This window comes from Stenella coeruleoalba (assembly GCF_951394435.1).
Source record: "Stenella coeruleoalba genome assembly, chromosome: 21".
In the NCBI taxonomy this organism is placed as follows: domain Eukaryota; kingdom Metazoa; phylum Chordata; class Mammalia; order Artiodactyla; family Delphinidae; genus Stenella; species Stenella coeruleoalba.
The window spans coordinates 16,380,035-16,394,392 of record NC_137167.1 but is presented as its reverse complement, the minus strand read 5'-3'; the positions used below and the strand labels follow the sequence as shown (position 1 = coordinate 16,394,392).

The window sequence follows — 14,358 nt, the reverse complement described above, 5'->3', positions numbered from 1 at the left end:
TAAAAGAAATAAAGTACTAAGGATAGGCTTAGATAGAATTCTGGAATAAAAGCTCAAACATCATATGCAATTTATTCATGGTAATTTACTGGTAATTTTTATTAAAGAGTGCTTGGAGGTAGCAAAGCATTTTAACATCTGAATGTGATATTACTTTTCCAAAATATACATGTTATGGGAAGAAATATTGGAGATTTAATTTTAAAAAGTGAAGAGTGTTTAACAGTATGCAAATTATGTGTTATTGAGAAAAAAATTCAGATTGGATGAGGATATTTGGTGCTAATTATCAAGGACACCGCTATCAGCAATAGATACAGCGGTGTTCTTTTCCTTCTTATTATTTATATTCCTTTAAATGCAAAAATGTACTAAAAGACAACATAGTAATTTGCTAAAGAAAAACAATAAAATTATCTATTTTCTGTTTTGACTATAAAGCACCACCCAGTTGGAATTTTCAGAGGAGATGTAGCAAGTACTTTCTTATATATGTGATTTGTTTTTTGAAGTCATGAATTGTATGGCATTTTTTCAGTAAGTCATAAATATTTTGTGTTAACAAAATACTGTGTTTACAAAGTACATATGACTGAAATCTAACTGGTTTCTGCTCCTGTTAGCCTTACTCTCGTTCATTTATAGGCAAAGGGATCAGTATTATTTTAGATTAACTAGTACGACTAAAATTAGGATGAGAAATCCTGCAGGATACGGAATCTAGGCATTAGTAGCAAAAGAATAGTAAGAAAGATGCATATAAACGTTGACTTTAGGGTTTTCCAAAGTCTGAGCAATTATCAAGATTAATTTCTGAAATAAAAGCTCTCATATGATGTTATAGATACCGTTAGTTGCTCCCTCCTCATAACTATTCTTTCCTTCTCTTTTAGTAATACAATCTCAGGTCTAAGCTGGGCATATGACTACTCAACTCAAGACTATATGTCTCCCTTACAGCTAGATGTGCCTGAGTTCTAGCCAATGAGATATAAATAAGGTGGTGTGTACAATTTTAGATGGTGTCTTTTTAAAAAATGGACCTGCCCTTTATTCTGTCTTCCTGCTCTCTAGAATGAGACTCATTAAAATGACCAGTAGCACCTATATTGGTCTCCAAGATAGAAGCATAGTTTGAGAGTGGCAGAGAAAAAAATAGAAAAGGCCTGCATTCCCAAGACCCCATATCTCCATTCTAACCATGGACCACATACCAAACATGTATCAGAAAGAGAAACAGCCTAATGAGTATTCTGATATACAGTAATATCCAGAATGAATATTTTGGAAATATAATTTCAACTCTTAGATATGCCTGCAATAAATAAGTGATGATAAAAGAATTTGCCCTACAAGTTTTTCAGATATCCTAATAATATTCCATTTAAACTCATCATCAGATTACTTACATTCTCTGAACACCAAAAAGCTATTTTCAGGGAAAGACAGGTGGAGGTATGCTGGTGAGGGAAATTTGGACTAGTATTTAAAATGTGCTGCACATGTGGCTATAAAACTTTCTTTTCTTATTGAGCTGGATAATCTGATAACAAGGAGTGCTTTGAATTGGAAAATTCCCTTGGAGTTTAAAAAAATATATTAAAGTGAAGGACAATATGTTGAAAAGAATTAAAAGCTTCATTTGGATGATAACAGCGTAGGAAGTTACTTTAGATGACTCTAAAAACACACACACACTCTTTTAAATACCTATTCTGAAAGGGGGAGATGAGGCGTGAAAAGAGAATACACACTGAGTAATAGATATCAGTAAATAAGAAAACTAAAAGTCCATTCTGCAAATTATTTTTAACAAATTCAAGTGATCTCTACTGAAACACAGTTAACTGCCTAAAAGCATCGGAAGTTTCCCCAAATATTTAATTAAATAAATGACTTCATCATATCCTCGCCCCAAATATTACTAGTATGTTCAAAAATTTAGCTTGGGCGGAGGGGCAGTTTAGTTATTTATAATTGTTCTTGAATATTTTGAAATATTCAGGATACCAAGAAATCTTTCCAGAGACTAAGGAAAGTAAGAATGTTATTAGAAAGATGAATGTAGGGGAAAAGTAGATCTTAGAGAGATATTGTTTATTTTATTTATCTGAAAACCCCGTTACCTTATTTAAATAACTCATTAGACAGCCGTTTTATTAAACTGGAAGAAAGCAATGGGTTAGAGACATGCTGTTTCTGAATTAACAGAAATTTTAATTTAATTTAAAAGACTCAATCTTTATTCACTACCTTTGCTTTTGTCATTCCATTTTGAAAATAAATATTTCAATGTATTTACCTCTTTCTTTGGGTTTCTGTATCAGTTAGGGGCTTGGAAGAAAAAAAAAATGGCACAGAGGAAAAAAAGTGGAAGTGGGACCTGAGATAAACCTTGAAGGTAGAGAGCTAAACGATTGGGGTAAATTGTGGCCCTATTCACTGAGGAGATTACTGAGGAAAAAATAATTTGGCAAGTGTGTGAAAATCAGGAGTTCTTATTGAGACAAACTATATTTCAGTACCTTTTAGACATCTATAAAAGGTGTTTATATAAACTTGGATTTCCAGGTAAATATTAGTGCACATGTTAGAAATCTTGGACTCAACACATACATGTTACTTAAAGCCATGATCCCGAATGAGAACCCCCAGATGCATGGAGAAGTGAGAGGAGTAAATAGAGAGGATTTCCTTCCGTTCTTTTTGGGATTTTTCTTTTGCTCTGGAGACTTTTCACACAGAATACAGTTTAAGAGGGAAGAGATATGGGGATATATGTATATGTATAACTGATTCACTTCGTTATAAATCAGAGACTAACGCACCATTGTAAAACAATTATACTCCCATAAAAATGTTAAAAGAAAAAGAATCATTATTCTGACCTCTGAGACATGTAAATGTTTAGAGAATAGGAAGAAAAGAAGAAAGCAAGGCTATAGCCTGGAAAAGTATGACTAGGGAGCTAGTAAAAATGCCAAGAGTGTGGTTTCTCAAGTCTAATGAAAAAAGCTTTTAAGGAAAAACGTGTTGAATGAGTCAGATGCTACCGAGAGATCCTATAAGATGAGGTCTATGGCTATTAAATTTTGAAAAATGTTTATTCCAGATCGTGATAAGACCAATTAGAGTGGAGTAGAGAGAATGAAATCCTGATGTGATTGACCATTTGAAGTGGAAAATGTTTGTAGTCCGGATGTGTAACTAAACTATTGATTAGATATTACAGATTGAAATGAAACTTAAATGTTATAAAGCCTCATTAAAAAGAAAATTACTTCCTCTTAGTATTAGTTCGTACATGTACACTGATAAAGTTGTTGTTGCCATACAGCCATTAGGGTGGGATACTCTATTTTAGAAAGTACTAAATCTCATTGTGCTCTAATGAATTTTCCGGTAGTTTCAAGTTAGAAATATACTTTTATTAAGCACATGTTGCTCTGGTAGTATCATCAAGTAAACTGATCCAAAATCACAAGAGATTACGCACACATAGGGGAAATTGTAATCTACAGCACTTCTCTTCAAAAACATTTTCTTTTTAAAATATGTGGTTTTAGTTTAAAAAGCTATGCTATTTAAAGCTGCTATTTAAAGTTGTACCTGTGAGGATGTGTACATTGATTGTGATGCCTCTAATGAGGAAGTAACACTGATAAACCTGATCAAACAGTCAATATAGATTTTGGTTTATCAGCCTTGTATAATTGTTTAGCAATTCTAATATACTATAATCTCCTTGGGTACAAAACCCTTTTCTTCTTTATTTTCACATACTCAGCGTTAACCTAGTTTGTGAAATATAGTGAATATTTAATAAATACTTTAAAATTATTGATAATTAATACTTTGGATCATATAAGACTGAAAAAAACATGGTTTAAATACCACTTCAACGTAAATGAATGCTTCTTAGTGTGTAATTTGTGTCCAGGACAAGGGCGTATAATATAGAAGTGTTATTGCAAGAAGGATTTATCATCTACTGATACAACAGCACAGACAACCTGTAGACTTTGGACTATACAAAACTAAACTTGGTTCCAAAACCTGGAATCAAGACTCATTCTTGACTATCTAAGCAGTATGTTAAATTCTTAATCATTTAATTATTTTTCAGTAGATTCTTTGTTATTCTTTAAATAAATTCTTATTATTTGAAAATGATGAGTTTTATCTAATTCTGTTATACATAATATCATTTACCTTTTATTATCTAAGATAAAATTGATATTTATATATTGACCTTGCATTCAGAGACTTTGATACATTGATTTCCTAATTCTAAGAATATCTTTGTGGATTCTTTGGATTTTCTACATATAGAATTATGTCATCAGTGAATAATCTAGTTTTGTTTCTACCTTTACAATTCTTATAAATTATCAAACCATTTTCTAGTTGTATTCCACTGGCTATGATATCTAGAACGAATATAACCGTTGAATATAACTGTTAATAGTAGGTATCCTTTTCTACTTCCTTATGTTACAAGGAAAGCTTTCAATACATCATTATTAAGTGTCAGGGGTTTAATATGTTTTTATGGATCCCTTTATCAGGAAAGGATACAAAGTTTGGTAAATGGTTTTCTTATGAACAATGTTGAATTATGTCAAAAAATTTTTATACCTCTATGAGCTAATCCTGTCTTTTCTCTTTAAAACTTCAAAGATAGTTAAATACATTTACTGAGTGTCAGATATAAACCACTCTTACATGCCTGGAGTAAACATGGTGGGCTAATGCGTTACTTAGGCTTTTTGATTTTTTGTTTATGAGTATAATTATACTGTAATTTTTACTCAGTGTGCTATCTCTGTAAGGTTTTCGTGTCAGAATTACGCTAGCTTCATGAAATCAGTTGGGGAGTGTTTCGTATTATTCTGTTCTCATTAAGAGTTGTAATTTGTATTCAAGTTAATTCTTTCCTGAATAGCACAGACTAGGATTTCTGTGTGTGTGTGTGTGCATGTCTGTATGTGTATATATGTAAAGATTTTAAACTATTTATGTAATTTCTGTACTGTGTTGTACTATATTATAACGGGAGTGCTCAGGTTTTCTGTTTATTCCTAAGTCAATATGGTAAGTAATATTTTGTAGGCATTTTTTCAAGTCAAACAGATTTTCAAATTTATTGATACAATGTTGCTATAAAATATTTGTACCATTTGAACGTCTATAATATCTGTAGTAATGTCCCTTTTTATTACTGATATGTATTGTTATATTTAAATATTTTATTAATTAATTTCACCATAAATTGGTCTATTTTATTAGTTGTAATAAATCTACTTTTGACCTCATTGATCTAATGTATTATAGATTTGTACTCTATTTCATTAATATCTGCCCTTCATTATTTGTTTCCATCTACATTTTGAGGATTTTTGTTGTTGTTTTATTGCTGTTGTTTTCTACTACTCAGCATAGGGGGATGTTTGATCATTAATTTTTAGCATCTCTTCTCTTCCAATATAGCTATGTGAGGCTAGACATTTTGTTGTAAGTACTGATTTAGTGTATTTTACAAGTGTTGATAATAATATTGTAATCATTGTTTAGTTTGGAACACTTTCTAATTTCAACTATTATTAGAATTTTGCCCAGTGCTTATTTTAATGTGTGTTTTAAGATTTCTAAACATATGGGGATATATCAGTTAACTTTTGTTATTTAAGATTGATTGCAATGTGGTCAGATAAAAATCTCTATAATTTTCATGCTGTAATCTGTTAAGATTTGCATTAAGTCAGAGTAATGATACACTTTTTAAGGTATTTAATAGAGTAGGTTGAGATAAAATAGTCAAATAAAATATTCAATTATTCCCCAATATATATAAGTCATTTTGCTGAAAACTTTATACTTATATAATGTAGTAGACAATTATATTCCAATAAAATGGAAAAAATATTCAATTGAAAAGGAGCACTTTAAAGTATTTATTTTATTTATATATGCATATATATATTTGGGTTTTTTTTTTTTTTTTTTGGCCACACTGTGCGTCATGTGAGATCTTAGTTCCCTGCCCAGGGAACAAACCCATGCCCCCTGCATTGGAAATACAGAGTCTTAATCACTGGACCACCAGGGAAGTCCCTAAAGTATTTAGATTAAGGATTCAATGCACGACCAATATGCCAACGTTGATAAAAATGTTTTAATTGTCCCATTATTATTTTTTTTTTTGCTGTGTTACTGAGAAAAGATTTTATAATCTGTCAAGAATCTGCAATTGGCTAGTTTTTCTTGTAGTTTTGTCAAATGTTGCTTTGTTTTGACATCATGTTTCTACATCTATAATAATTTAAATTGCTAAATATTCATGGTGAATCAATTTTTTGTCGTTATGAAGTAACATTTGATATATTATTAATGCTTTTTAATTTAGAGGTACAGAGCATATTTTTTTCCTTTTAATTAAAGACTGATGAATTTTTTGTGGGGAAATTCAGTGATACTTAAAAGGTGGAACATTCCCAGAATTTCTGTTTAATAAAGATGAACATGACAGAAAGGAGAATACATAGAAACTTAAAGAAGAAAATAAAGAGTAAAAGAATTCAGCTAAAGGAAACCCAATTCAAAATTTATGAACTCTTCAAAATGAGTGGGGTCAATGAGTAATTTATTGATTTCTAAAATTGGAAAGTTCAGAGCTTGATTCATTCGTTTCTAACTGGATCTGACTATTTAAGCAGTAGTTTCAGGAATGTCTCTCTGTCCTTCTCTTTCTCTTCTTTTTTTTTCTCCTTTTCACTGATTGGCTGATTTCTCAGGCAGACTTTCTCCATGTTGGAAGTACAGCTAAAAGCTTCAAGTTTATATCATGCTCAGTGTCTGATCTCAAAGAAGAATGTGCCTCTTTTTCAAAACTTAGAGCAAAAATCAGGAGAGCATTTGAGTCACATGCTTGTGTATGGATTAACTGCTTTGGTCTGAGAGAATAAAATCCTATGAGAACTGAACCACTTCTAGAGAAAGAGCTGGCCTCCCATGCCCCCATGGGGAGTATATTGTCAGGAAAGAGTCTGTGGAGCAATGGCATAAAAAAGATGTTTACTCCAACAGCAATCAGGGAATTGTAAATTTAAACCATAGTGGCATACCTTTTAACATGCAGATTGGTAAAAATTAAAGTCTTTTAACGTTCAGTGTTTGCAATGATGTGGAGTTACAGGAACACTCATACTTTCTCCGTAGGAATGTAAATCAATACAACCAGTTTGGAAAGCAACTTTTTATTATTTAGTAAAATTAAAGTACACACTCTGCTGTCCAGCCATCCCACACCCAAGTAAAAGCCCTAGAACGCGTTTGCCCAAGTGTAGAAGGATCCTTACACAAAAACATTTATAGCATAATTGTTACAGATTCTGATATCCTAGAAACAACCTAAAAGATTTTCAATGGAAAATGGATCACTAATTTGTGGTATATCCGTACGATAGAATATCACAGTGAAGGTGAATAAACCAGAGCTACAATTTAACAAAATAAATCTAGTCACTGAAAAATACAAATAATATAAAATGGTGTGTCTGTTCATGTGTGTGTGTATCTTGTGCAAAACATGCAAAAATAAAAAGCTTTGATGGATACATACATAAGTAGTAAGGTTATAAAATGGGAGTGATAAAGACTCATTTGGGGACATTGCTGACATCTGGAACTCCCTGAGGATCAAGGGACATATGATTAAGGAAAGGTTACACTGAAAGGTTCACCTATTTTGGAAATAGTAGATATGTATTCAGTGGGGTGGTGGGTAACATTATTTATATAATTATTATATGCATAAGTTTTTCATAACTTTTTAGAAAAGGATGACGGTGAGCAATAGTGTGTGATCGCAGGGATAGTATAGATGGGCAAGGAAGTGATACACAAGGCTCAAAAGAACAAATGGTGGAGAGTCATGGAATTCATTTCAACTTAAAAACACACTTTAATTGAGGAATATTGTGCACAGGCATCGGTCTAGACACAGGACTGTAGGGAGTCCCAGGTAGGGCTACAAAGGTGAATATAGCCTCAGAGTAAATATAACAACCTTATTTGCTGATGGAAGAATGGCTGCTCCTCCAGTTCCAAAACAGAAGGCAGTTCCTGAGGGTAGGGGGAAAGAAACAAAGACTGATCTCTGGCAAGATGCCATGAGGATTGCAGATCCCCAAGGCTCAATAGCCCTTCTTCTGAGACAAGCTTCCCAGCCTGGCCCTGGTGACCTTCCCTTTCTTCTGCTGCTGCTTCTCCTCTTGTCCCCCGTACACTCAGAGTGCACTTTCCACGTGCAAGATTTTAATGACACACATCGTGTAAAATAAAATAAACCTCAGGCTTATTTACACTCATATTTCATGAAAGCAGCTTACTTTGTTTCAAACTTGGTTTGTTTTTTTTCCTGACCCATGATAATTCTAAATCAGCAATTTCAGAACACTGAATTTAGTTGACTGTATTGAATCTTGTTTTTGTTTTTCTTGTGGGAATTTCTAATCTTTTAATAATGCTCTTCTTTAAGACCTTGAAAATATTGACAGACATACAAAATTAGAGTTATATAGGAAGAAAGGATTCACCCTGCTATGCTTGAGGAAAACACACCAGACATATCCATTTTGATCTTTGCCTTGTTTTCTTTTTATTGAAGAAAACTTTCCAGTTCATGTCTTCGACTGATTTAACATAGAAAATGCAAAGCCAGTACATAATTAACGGAGCCTCTCTACTTGTCTGCAAAACATGCATTTGGACACTAAATATGACTGTAAGAAATGTGAACCTTCCAAAAAGGGCAGTGGAGCCATCTCTGAGGGAAATAAGAAATTAACATTGTTGTTGTTTTGTTTGCTTTTAAAGAATCTATACAGAACATTAAATGGACTAGAGAAAATATTAGGATATGTATTGAACACTTCAATCCTTTTAAAAAACCTATTATTTTGCTTACATATTTTCTTTTTTTCCTGCCAGTTCTCTTTTCTTGTTCTTTTTTAAGTTGAAGTATAGCTAATTTACAATATTATGTTAGTTTCAGGTGTACAGCATAGTGTTTCAGTATTTTTACAGATTATAGTTTATTGAAAGTTGTTACAAGATAATGACTATGATTCCCTGTGCTGTACAATAATATATCCTTGTTGCATGTCTATTTTATACATAGTAGTTTGTATCTCTTAATCCCATATGTCGATCTTGCCCCATTTCCCTCTCCACTCTGGTAACCACTAGTTTGCTTTCTATATCTGTGAGTCTGTTTCTGTTTTGCTACATACATTCCTTTGTTTTATTTTTTAGATTCCACATATAAGTGATATTATACAGTATTTGTCTTTCTCTGTCTGACTTATTTCACTAAGCATAATATTTCCTAGGTCCATTCACACTGTTGCAAATGGCAGAATTTCATTATTTTTTATGGCTGAGTAATATCCCACATCTTCTTTGTCCAGTCGTCCATTGATGGACACTTAAGTTGTTCCATAATGTTTTGGCAATTGTAAGTAATGCTGCTATGAACCTTGGGGTGCATGTATCTTTTCGAATTAGTGTTTTTGGTGTTTTGGGATATATACCCAGTAGTGGAATTGCTTGGTCATATGGCAGTCCTAGTTTTAGTTTTTTGAGAAACCTCCATACTGTCTTCCACAGTGGCTGCACCAGTTTACATTCCCACCAACAGTATACAGATGGCCAACAGGCACATGAAAATACGCTCAGCATCGCCAGAGTGTTTGCCTGGCTCGGTCTGGGGCACACGCGGAGGTGGTCATGGGAAACCCAACAGCTCCAGAGCAGTCCTCTCTCTGCCCTCTCAGTCCTGCCTCGAGAGCGAGCCAGTGAGCACACTCCTCACCATCAGAGTCCATCCTTCCCACAGCCCTCCTGCCTGTCCCAGAGGTCCTCCAACCAGCCAAGGCAGCTGGTCTTCCCCACATAGGACCCCAGGACCCAGGCACCCAGTCTGTGGCTCTCACCTCTCACTCCCCAGTGTGCTCACCTTTGTATTCTCCCTTTCCTCTGAGTCTCCTCCCGGGGAGCACAGGTCCCAAACTGATCACTTTTCTTCCCTTCCTGCGCAATTATGTGTGGACCTTTCTCACAGCCTTGGTTGTAAAGGAGTCCTTCTGCCAGTTTCCAGTTAGTTTTCAATGAGAAATTTTCCACATGTAGATGTATTTTTGATATGTTAGTGGGGGGAGATGAACTCCACATCCTCTTACTCTGCCGTCTGGATCCATCTCCCTCTTTTCTTGCTCTATACCAAATCGTTCTTTGATTTTTGAAGTTGCTGACATGAACTTCTCAGAGATATTCTGAAAGAAGCCCTTAGTCTTGATACTTTAGTTAGCAATTTGGTGTTTAAGATGACTAATAAAATACAGAGCTTCCAGGATAACTTGTCTCCCATGATCTATTTGCTAAGGAATCAGAGCTCTTTACCCAGAGACATTCAGACATATTGCTTTCCTGCAACTCTGGAGGCATCTTTCATTGAGATAAGGTTAAACTGGACATCACTGCCCCTCTGAACAACTGGCTTCTAAGGTGATCTAGCCTAGAGAATATGAGATGCTAACTTGAAACCTGAAACACAGCATAAGACAACACAAAGCACGTTAGGATATAATAAATTCAGTTCCATATATATAGCCTAATATATTTATTTTAAACATAAATATTCACAACAATGCAATATATGTCCAATTACATATATTAAGTGCTTTCCATTTGCAGAAAGGTAATATACAGAAGCACAATACATTCAAAATTATTTTCTGACTTAAAATATTTACTTATTATCAATGCACTGCTAATTGCTTGCAATTTTGCCTTCTGTACTTATACTAATATGTTGAATAGAGTGTAGTCTGCTGTGTTAATTTATATATCTATTTTTCAATTGGATGAGTCTTTATCCATTTATTTATGGCCTAGATGCATCTCTTCTATTCCAGGTGCATAAATGTTTTCTAATCTGCTTATTTTCTTTTGCTTATTTAAATGCAATGAATTAAGATTTCAGCTTACTTTGCCACATCCAGACACTTAACTTATATTTCTAATAGTTTCTGTGACTTATAATATAGCATTTTTATGTTAATAAATTGTCTCCCATATAACAACATTAAGTATTATGCCAAGAAAAGTCTTGCTGCTGTGTGTGTGTATATAGTGTGTATGTATGTATGTATCTATAAGCACAGAGATCTGTATACTTCAATGTCATTAAAGTCAGAGATATATTTTGTGGATCAATTCACCCAATAATTAAATATATTTGAAGGAAGCAAGGTAGTGTACATGTTAAGTTTTACATGTATAGTATCTGTAATATCTTTTTGGCAGTTCATATTTAAGGTAGGCCTCAGTTCCCTGAAGATAGATTGAAACACAGAAGCCTCAAAACTCAGAAATCACTTTTATCAACACATGTGGCCTCAAACATGGCTTTTTGAACATCATCCATTTGAGTTATTATGGTTCAAAGATTAAAAGCTCAATACAGGAAAGTTAGGCCATGATGAGAAGAAAACAAAATCAGCTGAACACAGGCTGCTGAAATAATGTTTGCAAGATCAAATGCAATGACTGTGACCAGGAATGATAGGTCTTCCATGGTTTCTCCAATATTACCATTAAATCCCAGAAGGAAAGTTATTTGCTTAAAAAAACAGACTTTAAAATACAATTGATGCTGTTTTGAACTTGATAGCTTGCATGGTTAACACCAGTTTTTAAGTATTTAGCATTGTTCTTATTGGAGGTTTTCACATTTTCTTTGTGGACCTGAAAACATATATGTAGTTTCAGAATATAAGAAAAATTTCTTGTTTTCAGAGAAATTATCCCATATATTACCAGTTTGGAATAATGTCATCCTCTTATTAAGTACTCCTCAGGAGCTATGATGATGGGGAAGTGTAAGTTACTAAAGTGTAACTACTAAAACCCATGGACTAGGGTTGAGAGTAGGGCTGAGGTGGGGTTGAGGACTAAGGAAATGGGAAGAAAGTTAAGTCTTGCACTCATTCACCTCTACAACATTCTCCTACTAAAAGCCTACTAGAAACTAGACACAGTTTTAAATTTAGAGGGCGTTTTGGAATACAAATATAATCTCCTGTTTTGAATTCCTGGGGGTCATATAGCTAACAAAAAATGGTAGTACATTGTCTTACTCCATTTGGATTGCTGTAACAAAATACCATAGACTGGGTGGCTGAAAAACAGATTTTTATTTCTCACAGTTGTGGAGGCTGGAAGTCCAAGATCAAGGTGTCAGCAAATCCAGTGTCTGGTGAGAGGCTGCTTCCTGGCTTACAGACAGCCAGCTTCTCCCTGTGTCCTCACTCCATAGACTGCATAGAGAGAGAAAGCAAACTTATTTGTGTCTTTTTATAAGGGCACCAATCCCATTCAGGAGGGCTCCATTCTCATGACCTAATTACCTTCCAAAGACCCCATATCCTAACACCATCACATTATGAATTAGGATTTCAACATATGAATTTAGGGCATACACAAATATTCAGTCCATAGCATATGTAGACAGAAATGAAAAGAAATATGCACAAAGGGTGCTATGCCCAGGTCCCTGAGTGGACCACATTGTACTTGCCAGGAGCTTCTGATGTAGATAGCAGCAGAGGGATGTTCCAGATCTTAACAGGAGGGGAAGACACAGATACATATTGCCAAATGCATTACGCCAAAAGGAAGAAATCAGTGTTATGGAAATAGCAGTTGCTCAGCCCCTGACCCGTTTGATCTTCTTGCTGAAGCCCTGCTCACTCTCAAATTAATTATGTTTTCCACATATGGGAGCTGGCTTTGTGGATTGTGGATGAATCAATGTGCAAAATTGTCCAATAAATTGAAAATAGATTTCAATTGCATAATGTAATTGCATTTCTTTAAAATATTTTAATAAAGAAAATTATTGATTAGAAGATACATTGGAGAACACTAAATATATATGTTATGTATGTATATATAGATATACATTTGCAATATTGAATCTAAAATGGATTCACATTCAGTAGTAATAAAGAGTGAACAAATTGCAGTATTAAATGTATGAAGTGTAGAGTAACTAAAGGTTCACAACTGAATAATGCTTTATAAGTACCTTGTGATGTAGCAAGCGTGGGCACTATTGTCTACTTGCAGAGAGAAAACACGAGAATCCTTCAGTCCACAAGTCCTTATTAAGCATCCAGTACATGCCAGGTAAAATGCCAAGTCTTCAGGCTGCCACCAAGAACAAAGCAGACATTGTCTCCCTTGTGTATATGCAGAGATTTTCTAACTGGCTAAACCCACACAGACCTTGTCAGGACTATGTCAGGATTTAGAGGTCAGATGTGTACCCAACCAACCTAGCCCAGCAATACCTTACCAAATTAGATAGCCTCCTGAAAAGGATGGTAATTTTAAAATATTAATTTAGGTATAAAACATACTGTAGAGATTAAATAATGTATATATTTCTCTTCTTTTTTTAAAAAAATACATGTTAATGGTTTCCTGGATACCAGATTCATTTTTAAACCTTTCCTCTGACCATAGGAGCTGATGCTGTGGAAGCTCAGTGTAAAAGATTTGAAGTGAGAGCAAGTGAAGATGGCAGGGTGCTGTTTTCTGCAGATGAAGATGGGATTACCATTGGGGCTGAAAAGCTGAAAGTTACAGGTACTGTAGATGGAGGTCTTGGAACATTGTTTACTTCTTGAAAGAATACGCAACTGAACGAGAAACTACTTTTTTATATCTATGGTCCCCATGCCTGAAATTGAGTCTTGCATAATATCATGATATCACATCATTTGATTTTCCAGTAGTCATAAACAGAAAGCTCTGGTCGTGGTTGCAGAAGACACTATAAATATTAGCCTTAACGATATAAAAGCAAAGCTGCACGTCTCAGGCAGGGTTAGGTGGAGGAAACTGAGTGTGGATGGTGGAAGAAAAGGTGGGGTGCAAACAGTGATTAAAGATTACTCAAGGTGATAGATAAATACAATTTAGAGGTGTTACTCAACAGTAAAAGATATGCAAAAGAAGAACTAAAACATCAACTTTAGAATGAAGTAAGGGGAAGGTTTTAAGTAAATTAAATTCCTGTTCTTTAGGGCTCATAATTATCTTCAAAAGTATATAAATCAAGAAATAGCGCTAATCACCTATTACTGAGACATTATTAAAGTCATTATTCTAATATTAGGGCCATTAGTGTCAACCACCAACTGAAATGAAAAAGCAACAACAAGAACAAAATAACAGAAAGTTAAAAGCACGATTGGGAATGGGGAAGAATTTTATTAATACTATTTTAAG

At 34.1% G+C, this 14,358-nt stretch overlaps 1 protein-coding gene across 9 annotated transcripts in view; it reads left to right on the top strand.

Annotated features, from left to right (window-relative positions):
* SGCZ (sarcoglycan zeta) overlaps positions 1-14,358 on the top strand; it is a 920,121-nt gene that overhangs the window by 863,630 nt on the left and 42,133 nt on the right. For all 9 annotated transcript variants that reach the window (XM_079908978.1, XM_079908974.1, XM_079908973.1 and 6 more), the window contains one exon: positions 13,591-13,713. In XM_079908978.1, the coding sequence (XP_079765104.1) occupies positions 13,591-13,713 (123 nt within the window). The remainder of the gene's footprint in view (positions 1-13,590; positions 13,714-14,358) is intronic.